The 25,027-nt window shown below is 47.0% G+C and overlaps 1 protein-coding gene across 4 annotated transcripts in view; it reads right to left on the reverse strand.

The window, feature by feature from the left end:
- Window positions 1-24,739, reverse strand: part of ITPR2 (inositol 1,4,5-trisphosphate receptor type 2) — a 490,021-nt gene extending 465,282 nt beyond the window's left edge. For all 4 annotated transcript variants that reach the window (XM_063929104.1, XM_063929105.1, XM_063929106.1 and 1 more), the window contains exon 1: window positions 24,405-24,739. In XM_063929104.1, the coding sequence (XP_063785174.1) occupies window positions 24,405-24,496 (92 nt within the window). In that variant the 5' untranslated portion in view covers window positions 24,497-24,739. The remainder of the gene's footprint in view (window positions 1-24,404) is intronic.
- Window positions 24,740-25,027: the final 288 nt, after the last annotated feature.

The raw sequence follows: 25,027 nt of genomic DNA on the forward strand, positions 1-25,027 counted from the left end.
GCAGCTATAAGAGGGGCTTCCTACTGTGACCTGATACACACACTATGAGTAACTCCGCAGCTATAAGAGGGGCTTCCTACTGTGACCTGATACACACACTATGAGTAACTCCGCAGCTATAAGAGGGGCTTCCTACTGTGACCTGATACACACACTATGAGTAACTCCGCAGCTATAAGAGGGGCTTCCTACTGTGACCTGATACACACACTATGAGTAACTCTGCAGCTATAAGAGGGGATTCCTACTGTGACCTGATACACACACTATGAGTAACTCCACAGCTATAAGAGGGGCTTCCTACTGTGACCTGATACACACACTATGAGTAACTCCGCAGCTATAAGAGGGGGCTTCCTACTGTGACCTGATACACACTATGAGTAACTCCGCAGCTATAAGAGGGGCTTCCTACTGTGACCTGATACACACACTATGAGTAACTCTGCAGCTATAAGAGGGGCTTCCTACTGTGACCTGATACACACACTATGAGTAACTCCGCAGCTATAAGAGGGGATTCCTACTGTGACCTGATACACACACTATGAGTAACTCCGCAGCTATAAGAGGGGCTTCCTACTGTGACCTGATACACACACTATGAGTAACTCCGCAGCTATAAGAGGGGCTTCCTACTGTGACCTGATACACACACTATGAGTAACTCTGCAGCTATAAGAGGGGCTTCCTACTGTGACCTGATACATACACTATGAGTAACTCTGCAGCTATAAGAGGGGCTTCCTACTGTGACCTGATACATACACTATGAGTAACTCCGCAGCTATAAGAGGGGCTTCCTACTGTGACCTGATACACACTATGAGTAACTCCGCAGCTATAAGAGGGGCTTCCTACTGTGACCTGATACACACACTATGAGTAACTCCGCAGCTATAAGAGGGGCTTCCTACTGTGACCTGATACACACACTATGAGTAACTCCGCAGCTATAAGAGGGGCTTCCTACTGTGACCTGATACACACACTATGAGTAATTCCGCAGCTATAAGAGGGGCTTCCTACTGTGACCTGATACACACACTATGAGTAATTCCGCAGCTATAAGAGGGGCTTCCTACTGTGACCTGATACATACACTATGAGTAACTCTGCAGCTATAAGAGGGGCTTCCTACTGTGACCTGATACACACACTATGAGTAACTCCGCAGCTATAAGAGGGGCTTCCTACTGTGACCTGATACACACACTATGAGTAACTCCGCAGCTATAAGAGGGGTTTCCTACTGTGACCTGATACATACACTATGAGTAACTCCGCAGCTATAAGAGGGGTTTCCTACTGTGACCTGATACACACACTATGAGTAACTGTGCAGCTATAAGAGGGGTTTCCTACTGTGACCTGATACACACACTATGAGTAACTCCGCAGCTATAAGAGGGGCTTCCTACTGTGACCTGATACATACAATATGAGTAACTCCGCAGCTATAAGAGGGGCTTCCTACTGTGACCTGATACACACACTATGAGTAACTCCGCAGCTATAAGAGGGGTTTCCTACTGTGTCCTGATACACACACTATGAGTAATTCCGCAGCTATAAGAGGGGCTTCCTACTGTGACCTGATACACACACTATGAGTAACTCCGCAGCTATAAGAGGGGCTTCCTACTGTGACCTGATACACACACTATGAGTAACTCCACAGCTATAAGAGGGGCTTCCTACTGTGACCTGATACACACACTATGAGTAACTCCGCAGCTATAAGAGGGGCTTCCTACTGTGACCTGATACACACACTATGAGTAACTCCGCAGCTATAAGAGGGGCTTCCTACTGTGACCTGATACACACACTATGAGTAACTCCGCAGCTATAAGAGGGGATTCCTACTGTGACCTGATACACACACTATGAGTAACTCTGCAGCTCTAAGAGGGGCTTCCTACTGTGACCTGATACACACACTATGAGTAACTCCGCAGCTATAAGAGGGGCTTCCTACTGTGACCTGATACACACTATGAGTAACTCTGCAGCTATAAGAGGGGCTTCCTACTGTGACCTGATACATACACTATGAGTAACTCCGCAGCTATAAGAGGGGCTTCCTACTGTGACCTGATACACACACTATGAGTAACTCCGCAGCTATAAGAGGGGCTTCCTACTGTGACCTGATACACACACTATGAGTAATTCCGCAGCTATAAGAGGGGCTTCCTACTGTGACCTGATACACACACTATGAGTAACTCCGCAGCTATAAGAGGGGTTTCCTACTGTGACCTGATACATACACTATGAGTAACTCCGCAGCTATAAGAGGGGTTTCCTACTGTGACCTGATACATACACTATGAGTAACTCCGCAGCTATAAGAGGGGCTTCCTACTGTGACCTGATACACACACTATGAGTAATTCCGCAGCTATAAGAGGGGCTTCCTACTGTGACCTGATACATACACTATGAGTAACTCCGCAGCTATAAGAGGGGGCTTCCTACTGTGACCTGATACACACACTATGAGTAACTCCGCAGCTATAAGAGGGGCTTCCTACTGTGACCTGATACACACACTATGAGTAACTCCGCAGCTATAAGAGGGGCTTCCTACTGTGACCTGATACACACACTATGAGTAACTCCGCAGCTATAAGAGGGGCTTCCTACTGTGACCTGATACACACTATGAGTAACTCCGCAGCTATAAGAGGGGCTTCCTACTGTGACCTGATACACACACTATGAGTAACTCCACAGCTATAAGAGGGGCTTCCTACTGTGACCTGATATACACTATGAGTAACTCCGCAGCTATAAGAGGGGCTTCCTACTGTGACCTGATACATACACTATGAGTAACTCCGCAGCTATAAGAGGGGCTTCCTACTGTGACCTGATACACACACTGAGTAATTCCCCAGCAGGCGGTTATTATCACAGTCTGAGGAAAGGCCTCTAAATTAGTGAAATCCCTTCACAGAGATCTACAGTCCCTTCTCCTGCTTAGCTGCTGCATTACACAGGAACTTCGGCCACGTCCTCAAACATAACTTTTTGCAGCAAACCCTGAAATCCCCGGCCTGGGAGAGAGCGTTTAAGCCGGCGCTCCGTTTATGCAATATTATCAGTGCCAGCAGCCTTCCTCCACACCACACAAGGAAATCGGTTTATCTGACGTCTACATAGAGCACAAGACACGGTGAAATAAAAGCAAGAGATACAGGGAGACAGTTACTAAGCAGTAATAAGAGCAGAGAAGTGAGCCAGTGGAGAAGTGCCCATGGCAACCAATCAGCAGTGAAGTAACATCTATAATTTGCATACTATAAAATTATACAGAGCTGCTGATTGGTTGATGGGGCAATTTCTCCACTGGCTCACTTCTACGCTCTTATCACCGCTTAGTAAATGTCCCCCGCAGTAACATAACGGGACCTAGCTGCATAAAGTTCCAATAGGAGGCTGGGTGTAATGCTGGCCATACACTTGTGCGATTGCTTTCGACGCGAGATCGGGTCCGATTTCCCTTGAAGCTCACCTTGAGACAAATCTCATCGAAAGTGCATTTTTACTGCATTCAATGCGCATACAATCCTGAGATTTATCTCAAGCCCCTTATGACCGGAAATCGGGTGAGGGGAAGAGGAGTGGCCATGAAGTCATCTCCTGTCTTCACATATCGCGCATCGCGATGTGATAAATCGAAAGTGGTAAAAAAACAGCATGCGATCACGCCCCGATTCGATAAATATTAAGTGCAGCACATATTATCTTGAGACGCGACATTCGACCAGCGTGCCCGCGCATCGTGTCGAAAGGTACCTTAAATGTGCATACAATCCCCCGATTTCTCTGACAGATGTGGTCGAAATCGAAGGATAGTACCGATAATCTCACAAGTGTATGGGCACCATAACCTGTGCTAGACACCTGGAGTAAGCAATACCCGTCACTTACATACAGAGCCACAGACATGTCTGAACCAATGGCAGTGAGCCTGCATCCGCAGGCTAGGAACCCATTTACTGGCCCCAGAGAATAGACAGGCCTAGATGCATGTGGCCCTAAATGGACCAGTACACCCTCAACTCTCCCTCGCCCGTGTTGCGCAACAACCCCAATAATTCTGAAAGAGCTTTTCATGCTCCAAGCCCGTTAGACACGGAGCATGAAACTGCATGAGCACCTAACTATAGACCCCAGGGTTACCATTTCCGTAGACATTTATTAACGCTCAGTAAACATTTTATTATCAGTAAACATGGAATAAAACATTCTAATTAAGGCCACACCCACTTCTATAATCACACCACCATGGGTTACTCCATTTGCGGACTGGCAAGATGGCAGCCCCCGACGTGTGCCGCAGGGGACTCGCCGTCCTGCCAGTGACTCCGTCCTGCCTCCCCGGAAAAGGTTTATGACACAGAAGAATTGAGAACACAATCTCAACTGGCTGCAAGTCAATAACACAGGCGACTGTATGCGCCCTCCAAATAGGCTTGTGTGGAAAATAATAAAATAAAATAATAATCCATGTAAGCTCCAGTAATCATGCCTTTATAAATAGCCCATTTTGCCTTATTATTGAGAATTAGACAGAAAGGAAGTAGTTATAGCAGATTACATGTAATCTGATCAATTTCCCTGGAACGCTCAGTACCAGACATTTTGTTTTGACATTTAGAGTATTAAAATGACTCTTAATAAGCCATCACCCAGACTGTATATAAGAGCGCCAGTGTCGGTGTATAAACCGTTCCCGCCGCGCGATCCGGGAGGAGAATCTCTGTACAGCTTCGATCTATGAAAGCAGACTTTTATATATACATATAACGGGAATAATTCATATTTTTTATGGTCAATGTAATAGGAAAAACCAGGGCTGGCGGCGGCCAATCATAAAATACTGAAGAAAATCCTGTCCCTTACCACATAACTGACCCTAAGGATGACATATAAAATAAGAATTTACTTACCGATAATTCTATTTCTCATAGTCCGTAGTGGATGCTGGGACTCCGTCAGGACCATGGGGAATAGCGGGCTCCGCAGGAGACAGGGCACATCTAAAAAAGCTTTTAGGTCACATGGTGCGTACTGGCTCCTCCCCCTATGACCCTCCTCCAAGCCTCAGTTAGGTACTGTGCCCGGACGAGCGTACACAATAAGGAAGGATCTTGAATCCCGGGTAAGACTCATACCAGCCACACCAATCACACCGTACAACTTGTGATCTGAACCCAGTTAACAGTATGATAACACAAACGAAGTAGCCTCTGAACAGATGGCTCACAACAACAGTAATAACCCGATTTTTGTAACAATAACTATGTACAAGCACTGCAGACAATCCGCACTTGGGATGGGCGCCCAGCATCCACTACGGACTATGAGAAATAGAATTATCGGTAAGTAAATTCTTATTTTCTCTAACGTCCTAGTGGATGCTGGGACTCCGTCAGGACCATGGGGATTATACCAAAGCTCCCAAACGGGCGGGAGAGTGCGGATGACTCTGCAGCACCGAATGAGAGAACTCCAGGTCCTCTTTAGCCAGAGTATCAAATTTGTAAAATTTTACAAACGTGTTCTCCCCTGACCACGTAGCTGCTCGGCAAAGTTGTAATGCCGAGACTCCTCGGGCAGCCGCCCAGGATGAGCCCACTTTCCTTGTGGAATGGGCCTTTACAGATTTAGGCTGTGGCAGGCCTGCCACAGAATGTGCAAGTTGGATTGTACTACATATCCAACGTGCAATCGTCTGTTTAGACGCAGGAGCACCCAACTTGTTGGGTGCATACAATGTAAACAACGAGTCAGATTTTCTGACTCCAGCTGTCCTTGAAATATATATTTTTAATGCTCTGACAACGTCCAGTAACTTGGAGTCCTCCAAGTCGCTAGTAGCCGCAGGCACCACAATAGGCTGGTTCAAGTGAAATGCCGAAACCACCTTAGGGAGAAATTGAGGACGTGTCCTCAATTCTGCCCTGTCCGAATGGAATATCAGATATGGGCTTTTGTATGACAAAGCTGCCAACTCCGAAACTCTCCTGGCTGAAGCCAGGGCCAACAGCATGGTTACCTTCCATGTAAGGTATTTTAAATCTACCGATTTTAAAGGCTCAAACCAATGAGATTTGAGAAAATTTAGAACCACGTTCAAATCCCACGGTGCCACTGGAGGCACTATTGGGGGTTGTATATGTAGTACACCTTTGACAAAAGTTTGTACTTCAGGCACTGACGCCAATTCCTTCTGGAAGAAAATTGATAAGGCCGAAATTTGAACTTTAATGGACCCCAATTTGAGGCCCATAGACAATCCTGCTTGCAGGAAATGTAAGAATCGACCCAATTGAAATTCTTCCGTTGGAGCCTTCTTGGCCTCACACCACGCAACATATTTTCTCCAAATGCGGTGATAATGTTGTGCGGTCACTTCTTTCCTGGCTTTAATTAAAGTAGGAATAACTTCCTCAGGAATGCCCTTCTCTTTTAGAATCCGGCGTTCAACCGCCATGCCGTCAAACGCAGCCGCGGTAAGTCTTGGAACATACAAGGTCCCTGCTGAAGCAGATCCCTTCTTAGAGGTAGAGGCCACGGATCCTCCGTGAGCATCTCTTGAAGTTCCGGATACCAAGTTCTTCTTGGCCAGTCCGGAGCTACCAGTATTGTTCTTACTCCTCTTTTCCGTATAATTCTCAGTACCTTTGGTATGAGAGGCAGAGGAGGGAACACATACACTGACTGGTACACCCACGGTGTTACCAGAGCGTCCACAGCTATTGCCTGAGGGTCTCTTGACCTGGCGCAATACCTGTCCAATTTTTTGTTGAGGCGAGACGCCATCATGTCCACCTTTGGTTTTTTCCAACGGTTCACAATCATGTGGAAAACTTCTGGATGAAGTCCCCACTCTCCCGGGTGAAGGTCGTGTCTGCTGAGGAAATCTGCTTCCCAGTTGTCCACTCCCGGGATGAACACTGCTGACAGTGCTACGACATGATTCTCCGCCCAGCGCAGAATCCTTGCAGCTTCTGCCATTGCACTCCTGCTTCTCGTGCCGCCTTGTCGGTTTACGTGGGCGACTGCCGTGATGTTGTCGGACTGGATCAACACCGGCTGACCCTGAAGCAGCGATTTTGCCAGGCTTAGAGCATTGTAGATCGCTCTTAGCTCCAGTATATTTATGTGAAGAGACGTCTCCAGGTTTGACCACACGCCCTGGAAGTTTCTTCCCTTTGTGACTGCTCCCCAACCTCGTAGGCTGGCATCCGTAGTCACCACGACCCAGTCCTGTATGCCGAATCTGCGGCCCACTAACAGATGGGCAGTCTGCAACCACCACAGGAGAGACAACCTTGTTCTCGGTGACAGTGTTATCCGCTGATGCATGTGCAGATGCGATCCGGACCATTTGTCCAGCAGATCCCACTGAAATGTTCGTGCATGGAATCTGCCGAATGGAATCGCTTCGTACGAAGCCACCATCTTTCCCAGGACTCTTGTGCATTGATGTACTGACACAGTTCCTGGTTTTAGGAGGTTCTTGACAAGTTCGGATAACTCCCTTGCTTTCTCTTCCGGGAGAAATACCTTTTTCTGAACCGTGTCCAGAATCATGCCCAGGAACAGCAGATGTGTTGTCGGGGTCAATTGAGATTTTGGAAGATTTAGAATCCACCCGTGTTGCTGAAGCACTACTTGTGTTAGCGCTACACCGACTTCCAGCTGTTCTCTGGACTTTGCCCTTATCAGGAGATCGTCCAAGTAAGGGATAATTAATACGCCTTTTCTTCGTAGAAGAACCATCATTTCGGTCATTACCTTGGTAAAGACCCGAGGGGCCGTGGACAACCCAAACGGCAGCGTTTGAAACTGATAATGACAGTCTTGTATCACGAACCTGAGATACCCTTGGTGTGAGGGGTAAATCGGGACATGTAGATAAGCATCTTTTATGTCCAAGGACACCATGAAGTCTCCTTCTTCCAGATTCGCTATCACTGCTCTGAGTGACTCCATCTTGAACTTGAATTTCTTTATGTACAGGTTCAAGGATTTCAGATTTAGAATAGGCCTTACCGAACCGTCCGGTTTCGGTACCACAAATAGTGTGGAATAATACCCCTTTCCCTGTTGTAGGAGGGGTACCTTGACTATCACCTGCTGAGAATACAGCTTGTGAATGGCTTCCAAAACCGACGTCCTTTCTGAGGGAGACGTTGGTAAAGCAGACTTTAGGAACCGGCGAGGGGGAGACCTTTCGAACTCCAGCATGTAACCCTGAGATACTATCTGCAGGACCCACGGGTCCACTTGTGAGTGAACCCATTGATTGCTGAAAATCTTGAGTCGACCCCCCACCGTTCCTGAGTCCGCTTGTAAAGCCCCAGCGTCATGCTGATGGCTTTGTAGAAGCCGGGGCGGGCTTCTGTTCCTGGGCAGGGGCTGCTTGCTGCCCTTTCTTACCCTTTCCTCTGCCTCGCGGCAGATAAGACTGTCCTTTTGGTCGCTTTTTATAGGAGCGAAAGGACTGCGGCTGAAAAGACGGTGTCTTTTTCTGTTGGGAGGGGGTCTGAGGTAAAAAAGTGGATTTGCCGGCAGTTGCCATGGCCACCAGGTCCGAAAGACCGACCCCAAACAATTCCTCTCCTTTATATGGCAATACTTCCATATGCCTCTTGGAATCCGCATCACCTGACCACTGTCGCGTCCATAAACTTCTTCTGGCAGATATGGACATCGCGCTTACTCTTGATGCTAGAGTACAAACATCCCTCTGAGCATCTCGCATATAAAGGAAAGCATCCTTTAATTGCTCTAGAGTCAATAAAATACTGTCCCTATCCAGGGTATCAATATTTTCAGTCAGAGAATCCAACCACACTACCCCAGCACTGCACATCCAGGCTGAGGCTATTGCCGGTCGCAGTATAACACCAGTATGTGTGTATATACTCTTCAGTGTAGTTTCCAGCCTCCTATCTGCTGGATCCTTGAGGGCGGCCGTATCAGGAGACGGCAACGCCACTTGCTTTGATAAACGTGTGAGCGCCTTATCCACCCTAGGGGGTGTTTCCCAGCGCGCCCTAACCTCTGGTGGGAAAGGGTATAATGCCAATAACTTCTTGGAAATTAGCAGTTTTCTATCGGGGTTAACCCACGCTTCATCACACACGTCATTCAATTCCTCTGATTCTGGAAAAAATACAGGTAGTTTTTTCACCCCCCACATAATACCCCTTTTTGAGGTACCAGCAGTATCAGAGATCTGCAAAGCCTCCTTCATTGCCGTGATCATATAACGTGTGGCCCTATTGGAAAATACGTTTGTTTCTTCACCGTCGACACTAGATTCATCTGTGTCGGTACCCGTGTCGACTGACTGAGGTAAAGGACGTTTTACAGCCCCTGACGGTGTCTGAGACGCCTGAACCGGTACTAACTGGTTTGCCGGGCGTCTTATTTCGTCAACTGACTTTTGTAATGTGCTGACATTATCACGTAATTCCATAACTAAAGCCATCCATTCCGGTGTCGACTCCCTAGGGGGTGACATTACCATCATCGGCAATTGCTCTGCCTCCACACCAACATCGTCCTCATACATGTCGACACACACGTACCGACACACAGCAGCCACACAGGGAATGCTCTAATCGAAGACAGGACCCCCTAGCCCTTTGGGGAGACAGAGGGAGAGTTTGCCAGCACACACCAAAAGCGCTATAAATGTATATAAACAACCCTAGAAGGTGTTGTTTACTATATATGCGCTCTTAATATATAAATATCGCCAATTTATGCCCCCCTTCTCTTTGTTACCCTGTTTCTGTAGTGCAGTGCAGGGGAGAGACCTGGGAGCCTTCCTCACCAGCGGAGCTGAGCAGGAAAATGGCGCTGAGTGCTGAGGAGAATAAGCTCCGCCCCTTTTTCGGCGGGCTTTTCCCCGGTTTTTAAGAAACTGGCCTGGGTTAAAATACATACATATAGCCTTAATGGCTATATGTGATTTATTTATTTTGCCACTAAAGGTAATTATATTGCTGCCCAGGGCGCCCCCAGCAGCGCCCTGCACCCTCCGTGACTGAGTCAGTGAGCCGTGTGACAACAATGGCGCACAGCTGCCGTGCTGTGCGCTACCTTCAAGAAGACTGAGGAGTCTTCTGCCGCCTGCTTTCCGGACCTCCGTTCTGCCGTCTCTTCAGCGTCTGTAAGGGGGATCGGCGGCGCGGCTCCGGGACGAACCCCAGGCTGACCTGTGTTCCGACTCCCTCTGGAGCTAAGTGTCCAGTAGCCTAAGACTCCAATCCATCCTGCACGCAGGTGAGTTGGAAATCTCTCCCCTAAGTCCCTCGATGCAGTGATCCTGTTGCCAGCAGGAATCACTGAGATTGAAACCAAAAAAAAAACTTTTCTAAACAGCTCTTTAGGAGAGCCACCTAGATTGCACCCTCTCGGACGGGCACAAAAACCTAACTGAGGCTTGGAGGAGGGTCATAGGGGGAGGAGCCAGTACGCACCATGTGACCTAAAAGCTTTTTTAGATGTGCCCTGTCTCCTGCGGAGCCCGCTATTCCCCATGGTCCTGACGGAGTCCCAGCATCCACTAGGACGTTAGAGAAATACAATTTACTTCATTGCATATATTTTTTTTCCTGAATGTCTCAATAATACCGCTTATACACCGCAAACTCGGGTCGCACCAGGGAATTGTACACAGGTCCTTCGCGGGTGTGATCTGCCACGAGACCCCTATCAGACTGTCAACGCAACCCTGGGTCGAGTGGCCATCGGTTGTGGGGGGGGGAGAGCCAGCACTGGCATCATCGGGGGCAGCGTTTGGAGATGAGATCCTGGAATTCAGGACTCACCCCTTTAACACCCCCGCACATCGGCCCAGCAATATACCATGTTATTTGTGCGGTGTGAAAGAGGTATAAGAAACTTTGAGGCAGATTTATTAAGCTCGGTGAAGTGATAAATTGCATGGTGATAAAGGACCAGCCAGTCAGCTCCTAACTGCCATTTTTCAAACCCAGCCTGTGACATGGTAGTTAGGATCTGATTGGCTGGTCCTTTATCACCTTCCACTTTATCACTTCACCAAGCTTAATAATTCTGCCCCTTTAGGCCTAGGGGTGCTGTGAAGAAAATCCTGATACTCTAGGATGCTAGGATTCAAAAAGGTTTTGGAACCACTGCTCCAAAGTATTTACAATACCCATGACCTCCCCTATTTAATAACATATAGTTCCGGCATCTGCATGACATAAACCCTACTAAACACTCAATAAAACCAAACCACTCTTATTGGTTAAGACGCCGATTAATAAGAGCGCTGCACAAAACGTAACGTTAGTTTTGGTTGGAGTTCCCTGCATTACGCTGAAATACAAAAACTTATCTGGGTATGGAGCCCAGAGCCGCCAGCCCTGCTTATCTCACTTCTGAGGCAAATAAGGATCTTTATTTCCACTTACCAAAAATCCCCACCCAAAAGAAAAGCACATCAAACCGTGGAATAGATCCCCTGAGGCTCCGTGACACGGAGTGACATCTAATCCGGGGCTTGGTCACTAATCGCAAACAATGCAGCCACCAATTGACTGAAAGGCGGAATACAGCCATCGCCGCCTCAAGCAGAGAGGACTAAAAGGCATGAAACGCTGGTAGTATTACAATCCGTCAGGTTATGTTTGGTCTGGACCTCATCTCTCATTCCTTTCTCATTGATAAGAGATGGGACTGGTGAGTAGCGGCGCCTGCTCCCATTACACACTCAGGAAAATCAGAGCAGATTAGCCACTGGAGTGCGGGCCTGTCAGTGACTTAACTGGGGGAATAGTTGTCAAGAGTTCCCATTGTAGTGTGGAATCCTTGTTTAACTCTCTACTAAATAATATAAACAATTGTAATCCGTAAAAGGGATTTAAACGCTTAGACGCGCGACGGGCAGATGCTTTTGTGCTCAGCCAATAAAACGCTGTGTTTGAAAGTCGAACTGCGGATCCTCTCCCACACCTTATACTGAGAGACGAAAACATGGAGTCAGGTCGGGCAGAGCACCAATAGGGGTGCGTGTACAGGCCAGGTCTGTGTCACGCGAGAGCAATACTCTCCCTGAATGTTACGTATTAGCGCCGGTAACTCGACATTCGCCAGGAAGCACCAACGTCAACACACAGAGGCCAAACGTGGCCAGGTGCTAATCCATAACACAACGGGGGCGACAGAGAGTCGGTTTTGCAGACGCACCTTGCGTGTGTTCACACTGCGCATGTTTCCGAAGCTGAACATAGGTATATGGAGGCGTTGTAGAGCCTTGTGCGACATAGACGCATCTCTACTTGCAAGGGAAGGGCCGTCAGTCGTCACGCAGTTCAATGAGGGAATGTAAACGGAATTGCAAGCTAGGAAGAGTTCTATGGGCCATATGTATTAAAGCTTGGAGAGAGAGATAAAGTACCAACCAATCAGCTCCTGTAATTTATCAAACACCGCCTACACACTGACAGTTAGGAGCTGATTGGTTGCTACTTTTTCTCTCTCCACGTTTTTTACAAACACCCCTATGTATGTGCAATTCCACCTCTTTTGCACCAGGGATAGGGGTGTGCGGATAGGGCGAGCCGATCGTAAAAGCTGCACGCAAGTGAATATCCGCAATTAGTTCCGCGCTGGCATCGAGGAAGCAAATTTGCAACCGCCCCCTCGCTCTTCTGTATCAGTAATGTCCGATACAACCCCTCCTGTTAAACTTTCACCGGTCTGTCCGAAAACTGCTACCAGTAACTATAAAGCGGAACCCATCGCACCAGGGGGGCCGAGGCTAATCCGCGGGAAGTTAAGTGTCTGATTCCAAAATGTCAAAACAGTTTATAATTAAAGGACTGAAAAGTTTATCCTAGTGAAGCCGCAGCCAGTAATTCTCTGCCTGAGACACATCACAGCTTCTGGGGACAAATCGTTCCAATTATTCCAAACCACTGGGGTTTATTTAAACTAAAAATGTTTGATCTAGTACAGGCTCGGGCAGGCGGTGACGCTCCGGCTGCTGTGGAGCTAGCAGTTCAAACATGCTGGGACTTGTTGTTCTGCAACAACTGGAGAGCTACACATTAAACAACTCAAGACCAGAGGAAACCCACGCACCCACCCAGTCTATTCGTCTGGTCCAAGATCTATGCCTGCTGCTGGGAGATTCCATTTAACTTATTTTTGATATTTAAATCCTACGTGGTTATAAGGGATTAAGGGAGACATGTACTAAGCAGTGATAAAAGTGGAGAAGTGAGCCAGCAGAGAAGTTGTCCATGGCAACCAATCAGCTGTTCTGTATATGTTTATAGTATGCAAATTATAAATGTTACGTCAGTGCTGATTGGTTCCCATGGGCAACTTCTCCACTGGCTCACTTCTCCAATTTTATCACTGCTTAGTACATCTCCCCCTGAGGTATATACTGTGGCAAATACAACCAAATATTAAATTTTAATAATTACAAGTGACGGACCTCAGAACAACCACTCAGCAAATAACTAATCGGTTTAGTAATACTGGAGTTGCAGTAAAGTACTGGATCGCACCAAGGTTAGTAAATCAACCTACATATTAAGACTGGTCCAGGCAGTTTTCAGTTGCAATATAGTTTATAATAATGACATCCAAAAATAAACATTATCCCCGTATAAAGAATAAGGAGCCCTTTATTACCCGAACACAGTGACAATACAATCAGGGGTAAACAGGGTTTTCAATTTGTGTTCCATAAAATGAACCAGGCTTGAGGGTTGAGTAAAGCATTAGGGACAGGGCCTGTGTTGTCACAGCGGCTCAAGTGACGGCAGTGTCCGCTTCTTGACCTGTTTTTCAACTCCAGAGAAAGACGTTTATCAACCATTACAAACAGTAGCTGACCACTTGCCAGTTCTACAAAGGGCTCAATAGGAAGCGCTGCGCAGTGTTTTACGAATCCTTTACCTCTCTAGTGATCACATACAGGCTGGTCAACTGCGCAAATAAAAAGGTACTAGGTTTAAGAAGACGTAGCTAGATTTCCTCAGTGAACAATCGTTTAATCGCTCAGGAAAAGAATAGTTCGCCTCACCTTCATCTACAACATATCAAAATGCTTTTAAATCGGGTTTTGCGTCCCTTTATTACACAATCAATAGACTGTTAAGACTTTTATTACCGAAGACAAGGAACTCAAACACACCAAAAACAACTAATTAACTATAGATCAGAGAGTCATCAAACAGCGTTATCACCAAAATGAACGGGTTAAATAAATACTGTAAAACTCTCTGGGACAGTCGGCTACTGTGAGGAGAGGGTGTTATGAGAAGCCGGACTGTCCTCAAATCCCTTGGAACAGAGGTTTCATATAAACAAAATAAAAAAAAATTAAAACCACAGAGGAACGTGATCCTAAATGTCAGAAGTGCTGATAACACACAACTGAGGCCGCCATACGTGGGAGAATACAGTGAGGTCAATTCAATTTGCCGGCAATTGAAGAGCGTCGGGAATTAGCTCCCGGCGCTATTCAAATCTGCTCAATGTTAAGTCGAAGAGTGCCCGTTCTCCCGGACTTAACAGGTTGATTTGTCGGGAGAACGGGCATTCTCCGACTTAACTGCCCGGCGCGATGCTGATTCCCGACAGAATCAGCATTGTGCTGGCCGCCCGCCAGCACTTTTGTCGGATTTCTGCTCGCACTCCCCAGGGGGTGAGAGAAGAAATCCCGACAATTAAGCGTCACATGGCGCTGTATTGAATAGCGCCGGGAGCTAATTCCCGGCGCTATTCAACTGTCGGCAAATTGAATTGACCCCAGTGTATTAATTTACACACGACCAATGGCCTCAGTGAGGTAAATAGCGGTAGAGGTCTTTAGGCAGTAGGTATGACCATCCATGGTTTGCTATCGATGGTCAATGGTTTTGCCATTCATGGAAGAGGCCTCACTGTGATGTGGCAAGGCCTTGATTTTTCTATGGCTTCCTGCCATCAATGGAAAGAATACTATGGCACCATTGATGAAGGAGAGGCCTGGGCAACCTGTGGCTCTCCAGCTGTTGTGAAACCACACATCCCAGCATGCCCTGCCCCAGTTTTTGCATTCTCTAATAGAAAAACTGAAGCAGGGCATGCTGGGATTTGTAGTTTCACCACAGCTGGAGAGACACAGGTTGGCCAGGCCTGACGTAGACTATCCAAAGTGAATCCTTGGACAATCTTATTGTGCACAAAGAACACACATCCGAATGTAGCTTTAATTTGTTTTCTCTTTTTGTGAAACAATTACGATCTTGGCCGAAAAGTTGGCATTTGTGGGCGGATTGGAGGTGGGACTTATAATAGATGATGGCAGCTTCATCATGGACATTAATGGTTCCATGTGTTTGGTAGGCTGCATTGTCAAGAATATTGGCCGCCCCACCACGTGTATAGGTGACTGCTGCCCGTGAAAGCACTTTTACCCCATACTATTTCATTTATTTCCTTTCACATGTTGTCTTAAACGTTTGGTAAAGATCCTACGTAATTCTTCCATCTTCCTCCAATGCTTCAGGTATTAATATCAGGGAGCTGCTTATCTTTGCAGGGCTCCGAGATTCAGTTTATCTCTGCAGGATTTCTATAAACTGGTTATACAGTATTAAACAAGAAATATTGTGCCGTATCCCAGGGCAACTATATAAAGGATTCTTCCTTAGGATAGAACTACACGGTGACAATGCATGGTATAAAATGTAAAATATAACATAACAATCCATCTAGCAAAAATAGGTAGGGTATATACAAGCTGCTACATGAAAATAACATACGGTGGACTACCTTACAGAAGGGAAATTTGGGGTTTGTATTACCGACCACGATAAAATCATTCGCAGAGACTGAGCCCTCCAGGTGCCCTGCTGACATTTTAAGAGGAGCGAGCCCTGCATACGAAGTGACTGCTTGTGTTTGTCTGCGGGATTATTGCCAAAGAGCGTTTAGAGTTCCTGCAGTGCACACAGGCTTCTACCGGGCCAGTCCCTCACTGATGTGGGCTGAAATTCTCATTACTGCAATACCAACACACCCTCCTGCAACGTTTGCCAGTATTCCAAGATTTTGAAGCAACTGCACCAAATATGGCACAGGGCGACATCGCAACCGCACTCTCTGCCGCACAAGCCGGCATGGATAGTAAAATCGCTTAAAGCCCAGTAGAGACTGCCTCTGTAATTCACCTCACCAGGCACATTAAATTCTACCCTACGGTACATCATGGTGTTATCTTATAAGGTGACTGCAACTCCTGTCTGTTCAGACTGGCAGCAAAATGGGCTGATAAAAGGATTCTGCCCGTGGTCCATCCTGTCAGTCGTCGCACACCCATAAAAAAATACTAAAAACCAAATATACTGTTCCATTGCTCAACAGGCATGAAGCACCAACTTGCAACAACATAAAGAGAATATGTTCATGAAGTTGGGTGAGAAGGTCAAGTCTCTTGGAAAGACAATAATATAAGTGTGTTAAAGTTGCAAAGACCTACACACCCAGTCATATACAGACAGATACAGGAGGATATTATCACAGACACAAAGGTCAGTTTTCACAGGAATTACATAAGCGTGCAATGGGCGATCATTATTAACGTTTGTGAATTCCACAAAATGTAGGGGAAATGGCAAACAAAAAAAGGATAACAGTCACGTCAAATATCTTATCGCAAATGGTGCAACTCTCCCACTATATAACTCTCAGTCTATGGCTTCCTGCTGCCTCCATTCCCCTCCTCACATCATGTCACTGCCGCTGTCACATGCAGCCCTGTCCTCACTGACACACCACCCATCTCCTGATATACTCTGTGCTGCTGGGGATCCTGCTCCGCCCACTATATAACTAGTCTGTGGCTTCCTGCTGCCTCCATTCCTCCCCTCACTTCATGTCACTGCCCCTGTCACATGCAGCCCTGTCCTCACTCACACATCACTCATCTCCTGATATACTCTGTGCTGCTGGGGACCCTGCTCCTTCCACTATATAACTCCCAATGGGGAGCGGGAATCTTCTCAGCGGGTGTAGTACGGCTGATCGGCGGTCTCCTGACCGCCGGTCAGCTTACCCACGCCGGGATCCCGGCAGCATACCGACGCCGGGATCCCGGCGGGGAGGGGCGAGTGCAGCAAGCCCCTTGTGGGCTCGCCACGCTGCGGGCTCGTTCCCACTCTATGGGTGTCGTGGACACCCACGAGTGGAAATAGTCCCTGTTGGTCGGCATGCCGACCATCGGGACAGTGACCCGTCGGGCTGGTGGAGGAGGTCATGTGACTGTCGGTCAGCTGACCGGCGGTCACATGAATACCACCCTTCTCAGCAGCCCTGGTGACATCACAAAGCTCACACAATGGCTGCCCCCGCTGTGTAAAGGAGGCAGCTGAACTTAAAGGAGCAGGGAAGTTTCCCCAGGGATCAAACCTATTTTTGCTGACCTTTTCCACTTTCAAGATGTACTGCCCCTTCAATACAACCCGAATAAGTTGCGCTATTAGTGCGGAGCCGATATCTATGTTTTCTCTCCGATTTCTCCACAGAAACTGCTCTGGGAAGTGGACATGTTGCCATTTTCACTGTACACGCAACTTGCCAGCATTATTCAGATCAAGTGACTAACAAGAATGAATGAAACTGTCCTTGGTCTGATCTACTAAACAATAAACATGACGTAAACAGCGAAGATATATAAAAAACAATCACACAGGAAAAACAAAACTATGCACAAGAAGAATATAGGTTAAATACTTATTTACGTTGCCGGGAACTGCCATATTGCCGGGAGCTGCCATATTGGAAAGTGCTTCAATACAGTCGTGTAAATAATCCATATGCAATAACCGAACATGCAAAGTGTAAATGGAAATAGCTATAAAATTCTCCACAAATACAGTCAAATTTTAAATTGTATTTATGAGTAATGCATTTGTTTTCCCCACTTTAAAAGGCTCAAATTTCCTTTTAAACAACTGTGAAAGAAATAGATTTACTAAAACTTCCAAATGTGAGAAAGTGTAGGAGTTGTCCACAGCAACCAATCAGATTCTATCTTTCAGGTTGCTATGGGCCAACACCTCCACTCTGTCCACTCATGGATACAGATAATTAGTTCAGAGAACAAAATGGCTGCTCCTAGTGTTCCTAGGCAACGGATCCATGTGAAGCACACACAAATCCTATAAATCTAAATATTATAGCGCACCTATTCATATGGGTAGTAAAATACCAGCTCCAAAAGCACAGCAACAGACAGACTTATTACCGGTCACTTGAATGACGGCAGGGGTACATATGACAGAAAATGTTATAATATTGTGTACAAAACCATACACATTCTCCACAAAAATGCTGAAAATGTCTTCCCACTTTCCCAGCAGCTTGTGCATGCCGCCCTGCAACTATTACTACGTGTGTCGCCTTTTGTTCCTATCGTACGTCTGTGATTTTTACATCATCAGGTAGCTGCTTCCCCGATAGCTATATCCAATGTGGACAGGGCGGGAGAGCCGTGCAGTAATAGGGCAACGGAAATAAACAATCCGTCCTGAGGATATGAGTGTATTGGTCAAAAGCAAATAATGAAGCTGAAAGAAAATGCATGTAGCAACTGTTGCAGGAGGTCACGTATGTCGAAGTCGACTGAAGGTGGAAATCCACTTTAAAAGAGCAGGGCAAGCAACTGACTAGGACCTGGTGATCTGAAGCATGGCTGCCTCCGTGAGCAAGCAATGAGCACATGACTATTTAGGTGAAAGAATGGCCTAATTTATTTTAGGCCACAAATTACAGTTATACAACATTGCCAGGCTTGGAGTTTTCGCTTTTTGTCTCTTTAGAGTCAGTGGTGGATTTCCCACTAGGCATGTGCCTAGGGGCACCACAGCAGGCTGACCCACTCCCAAAGGGAGTGGGCAGTGAGGTGTGATGAGGTAGTTACCTGCAGGGGGGGGGTTAGGAGGGAAGTTTGGGCTGTGGCGGGGATTGCAGTGAGATATGGGGAGAGCTATGAAAGGAGTAATAAGATGGCTATGGGGAGTATATATATATATATATATATATATATATATATATTATATATTTTATTTTATTTTTTTAGAGGGGGGTAGCCAATAATGTTGTGCCTAGGGGTGGCCTGACCGCCAAATCCGCCTCTGTTTAGATGACCATGTGACAATTTAATTGACATGAAATTAGTTTATAAGTAAAATGTGTTAATGACAAATAAGTATAAAACATAGTAATACACGGTGGAGTCACATTATTATGAGCACCAGCTAATAGCCAGAGTAACCGCCGTGTGCAGCACGGACAGCAGCTAGACGGCTGAACTGTCATGTTAGACACGTCTGGTAGCCCCCAGGGTCATTGTGACGGTGAGCTCCCCCACTGTAGCGTGTCGGTCGGCCCTCACGCACCTTCGTAGCCGACGTTCACCTCTCACATCAATGGCACGTGGTGCTCCGCAGTTTCCACGTCGGTTATTCGTAATGGTGCCATTTGTCCAGTCACGATACACCTTCACCGCAGCAGCACGCGGACAGGTCACACATTGCGCTGTGTCAAGAGTTACCGCCACCCTTGGCCCAAAAGCTGATAATCATCCCTTTCTGCAACTCAGATAAATCACCCATTTTACCCATGACAGCAACGAGTGATGTGTGTGCAGACGGCCTATCGCACCGTATATACCCACCAAGCCAGCGCACGACATGTGACATACTTCATGGGCTACGCGCTGCCGACGTCACATGTTTGAGGTGGTCATAATAATCTGACTCGACCGTGTATAATTCTATACTGCCTGATCCAGTAACACACTCATCTCTTACAAAAGGCATATCACAATCGCACAACACTGAACTGCTCCGCTATGGAAAGCTTCAACATAATTCCCCTTAATCCACGTCAAACATACGTATATCTGCTAAAGTCAGCACACACCTTCCCACAGCACACGGAGTGGCACTGCTTTTGTGCTGTAATACCGCTAATCCCGCACGGCATTGACATGCAGATACATGGGCGGTACTGTGAGGAAAAGTCTGACCCCAGTAACAACCTGGCTGGGGCAGCGTGTGATTACACCCCACGGGGTGAGAGCAGTATACCGGCAGGGCCTCAGGTGGAGGGCACCAACAGGACAGGACTCCTATAGAGCGCAGTTATTTGGAAATGATCAGTATAAAGGAAGACAATTGGCCGAGTAGGATACAAGCTGGCAGGGGTGTGCTGTGATGGGCGCAGATCAGGGGGCACCAATACGTGGCTGGTACTGCCAGGGGTCCTGCATAGGTCACAGAGTCACAGGCACAGAGCTTTGTCATGGCAATGTGAGTGAGCGCTGTAATCAGCAGGGGGCAGATGTGTTCACATCGCTGAGGGGACTGCGAGCACGGTATCCGGTCTCTAGGTGGACCACACTTGGGTCGACACGCATTAGGTCGACAGGGTTTCTAGGTCAGCATGACAAAAGGTTGACATGAGTTTTTCACAATTTTTTTTTTTCACTTTTTCATACTTTACGATCCACGTGGACTACAATTGGGAACGGTAACCTGTGCCGAGCGCAGCGGTAGCAGAGAGAGGCATCTTGCTTCGCTCGCCATGCGAGGTGACACGGTGCCCTAATTGGGGTTCCCGGTCACTTTACAAAGACAACTAAACTATGCTCGTGTTGACCTATTTTGGGTGTCGACCTAGACAAATTCGACCTGTCACTTAAGTGTGGTTAACCCTACTGTATGAACCATAGCCGTGAGCACAAGGGTACAACGGGGTAATTACACCATGGCACACATGGTGTCATCGTGGGAACATACATGGAAGGGGGCAGTTAGCTCTGCGCTCATAGGGTTAGAAGGGGCAGTAATATTTGTGCTCACACAGGTAGACAGGGGAAGCTGTGTGACTGCACGCACAGGGTTACAGGAGTGTATGCACAGAGTTAGTGGGGGCAGTTATGTGAGAGCACACATGGGGGTAGAGGGGGAGTTATGCAAGTGCACGCACAGGGTTAAAGGGGGCAGTTACGCAAGTGTATGTAGAGTTAGTGGGGGCAGTTATGTGAGTGTATGTACAGAGTTAGTGGGGGCAGTTACGCGAGTGTATGTACAAAGTTAGTGGGGGCAGTTATGCGAGTGCACACACATGGGGGTAGAAGGGGCAGTTATGTGAGGGCACACACGGGGGTGGAAGAGGCTGTTATGCGAGTGCATGCACAGGGTAGAGGGGTCTTTATTCGAGTACATGCATGGGGGTAAAGGGGGCAGGTATGTGAATGCATGCACCAGGGTAGAAGGGGCAGTTGATTATATGCACACATGATGGGAGAGGGGACAACTCTGCCTGCATACCCAGCGTGCACAAGACAGTACATTAGTGTCAGCATAGTACAGAGTATCTTAGTATGTATATAATAGATATAGTAGTGAATATATAGTATAAGTAGTACGTGTGTGTGTGTGTGTGTGTGTGTGTGTGTGTGTGTGTGTGTGTGTGTGTGTGTGTATATCTAAAATATATCATAGGTAGCACATCTGTGTGAATTGTACATATATATTGTACACAACATAATGTAGGAAGTATACATATACACACTGTACTGTAAGTAGACATCAGCATGCAGTACAATATACACAGAGACTGTACAGTACACCACACACCCTCATACAGTATATACACTGGGACTGTACAGTACACCACACACCCTCATACAGTATATACACTGGGCCTGTACAGTACAGTACACCACACACCCTCATACAGTATATACACTAGGAATGTATAGTACACCATGCACCTACATACAGTATATACACTGGGACTGTACAGTACACCACACACCTACATACAGTATATACACTGGGACTGTACAGTACACCATACACCTACATATAATATATACACTAGGGCTGTACAGTACACCATGCACCTACGTACAATATATACACTGGGACTGTACAGTACACAATGTACCTACATACAGTATATACACGGAGACTGTACAGTACACAATGTACCTACATGCAGTATATACACTGGGACTGTACAGTACAGTACACCATACACCTACATGAAGTATATACACTGGGACTGTACAGTACACCATACACCTACATGCAGTATATACACAGGGACTGTACAGTACACCACACACCTACATGCAGTATATACACTGGGACTGTACAGTACACAATGTACCTACATACAGTATATACACTGGGACTGTACAGTACACCATATGCCTACATGCAGTATATACACTTGGAATGTACAGTACACCACACCACACATCTACATGCACTATATACACTAGGACTGTACAGTACACCACACACCTACATGAAGTATATACACTGGGGCTGTACAGTACACCATACACCCACATACACTGGAGCTGTACAGTACACCACACAACTACATACAATATATACACTGGGGCTTTACAGTACACCACACACTTACATGCAATAGATACACTGGGGCTGTACAGTACAGTACAGTACACTATACACCTACATACAGTATATACACTGGGACTGTACAGTACACCACACACCTACATGCAGTATATACACTGGGACTGTAAAGTACACCACACACCTACATGCAGTATATATACTGGGCCTGTACAGTATACCATACACCTATATGCAGTATATACACTGGGGCGGTACAGTACACCACACGCCTACATAGATTATATACACTGGGGCTGTACAGTACACCACACATCTACATGCAGTATATACACTAGGACTGTACAGTACACCACACACCTACATGCAGTATATACACTGGGCCTGTACAGTATACCATACACCTATATGCAGTATATACACTGGGGCGGTACAGTACACCACACGCCTACATAGATTATATACACTGGGGCTGTACAGTACACCACACACCTACATGCAGTATATACACTAGGACTGTACAGTACAGTACAGTACACCACACACCTACATGCAGTATATACACTAGGACTGTACAGTACACCACACACCTACATGCAGTATATACACTAGGACTGTACAGTACACCACACACCTACATGCAGTATATACACTAGGACTGTACAGTACACCACACACCTACATGCAGTATATACACTAGGACTGTACAGTACAGTACACCACACACCTACATACAGTATATAGACTGGGACTGTACAGTACACCATATACCTACATACAGTATATGCACTAGGACTGTACAGTAGACCACACACCTACATACAGTATATACACTGTGGCTGTACAGTACACCACTCACCTACATACAGTATATACACTGGGACTGTACAGTACACCACACACCTACATGCAGTATATACACTTGGACTGTACAGTACACCACACACCTACATGCAGTATATACACTGGGCCTGTACAGTATACCATACACCTATATGCAGTATATACACTGGGGCGGTACAGAACACCACACGCCTACATAGATTATATACACTGGGGCTGTACAGTACACCACACACCTACATGCAGTATATACACTGGGACTGTACAGTACACCACACACCTACATGCAGTATATACACTAGGGCTGTACAGTACACCACAAACCTACATGCAGTATATACACTAGGGCTGTACAGTACACCACAAACCTACATGCAGTATATACACCGGGACTGTACAGTACACCATACACCGGGACTGTACAGTACACCATATGCCTACATGCAGTATATACAACGGGATGTACAGTACACCACACACCTACATGCAGTATATACACTGGGACTGTACAGTACACCACACACCTAATACATGCAGTATATACACTGGGACTGTACAGTACACCACACACCTACATGCAGTATATACACCGGGGCTGTACAGTACAGTACACCATGCACCTACATACAGTATATACACTAGGACTGTACAGTACACCACACACCTACATGCAGTATATACACTGGGACTGTACAGTACACCACACACCTACATACAGTATATACACTGGGACTGTACAGTACACACCTACATGCAGTATATACACCAGGACTGTACAGTACACCACACACCTACATGCAGTATATACACTGGGACTGTACAGTACACCACACACCTACATGCAGTATATACACCGGGACTGTACAGTACACCACACACCTACATGCAGTATATACACTGGGACTGTACAGTACACCATACACCTACATACAGTATATACACTAGGACTGTACAGTAAGTAGAAGTTGCTGGGAAACTTTGGGCCTGCCGGAGTAGTTGTGTCGCCCCCTCCCCGCTGACAGGTGACGGCTCCGGGCGCTCGGGGAGAGTCCCTGCACTCAGATGGGGCAATAGCTGGACATCGGTACTTACCCCAGAGTGCTGATAAATCCATTCACCGATCCCTCCGCATACAGAGACACGATGTCCCCGATGTACAGGAAGCTGGACATCTTATCCAGCATCGTGCCCGGCGGCGCCCCCTACAGCCGGGGCATCATCCAGCCGCCGCCGACCGCCTCTCCGGAGCCCGCTGCACCCAGCGCTGGGTGTCCGTGCCTGGGGGCTGCCCAGTGTGTGCGCCCTGCCTGTGCTCCGTACACCGGGGTGTCCCCGGATCTCTGTGCCCGCAGCTCCCGCTCTCTGCCCGGTGTCAGTCCGGGAACTTCCTCGGTCCCTGCTCTCGGTGCTTCCAGCGGACAGCGGCCAATAGGAGGAGCGCCTGGAGGAAGAGGGCGGGACTACATAAGGGGCGGGGCTAGAGGTCCAACCTGTCTTCATTCATAATAACTGAGGGGTGAGTACAGGAGTATTACTCCCACTGTGTACCTGTATGCTGAGTGCAGGAGTATTAATCCCACCGTGTACCTGTATGCTGAGTGCAGGAGTATTAATCCCACCGTGTACCTGTATGCTGAGTGCAGGAGTATTAATCCCACCGTGTACCTGTATGCTGAGTGCAGGAGTATTAATCCCACCGTGTACCTGTATGCTGA

Source organism: Pseudophryne corroboree, chromosome 6 (genome assembly GCF_028390025.1).
Source record: "Pseudophryne corroboree isolate aPseCor3 chromosome 6, aPseCor3.hap2, whole genome shotgun sequence".
Taxonomy (NCBI): domain Eukaryota; kingdom Metazoa; phylum Chordata; class Amphibia; order Anura; family Myobatrachidae; genus Pseudophryne; species Pseudophryne corroboree.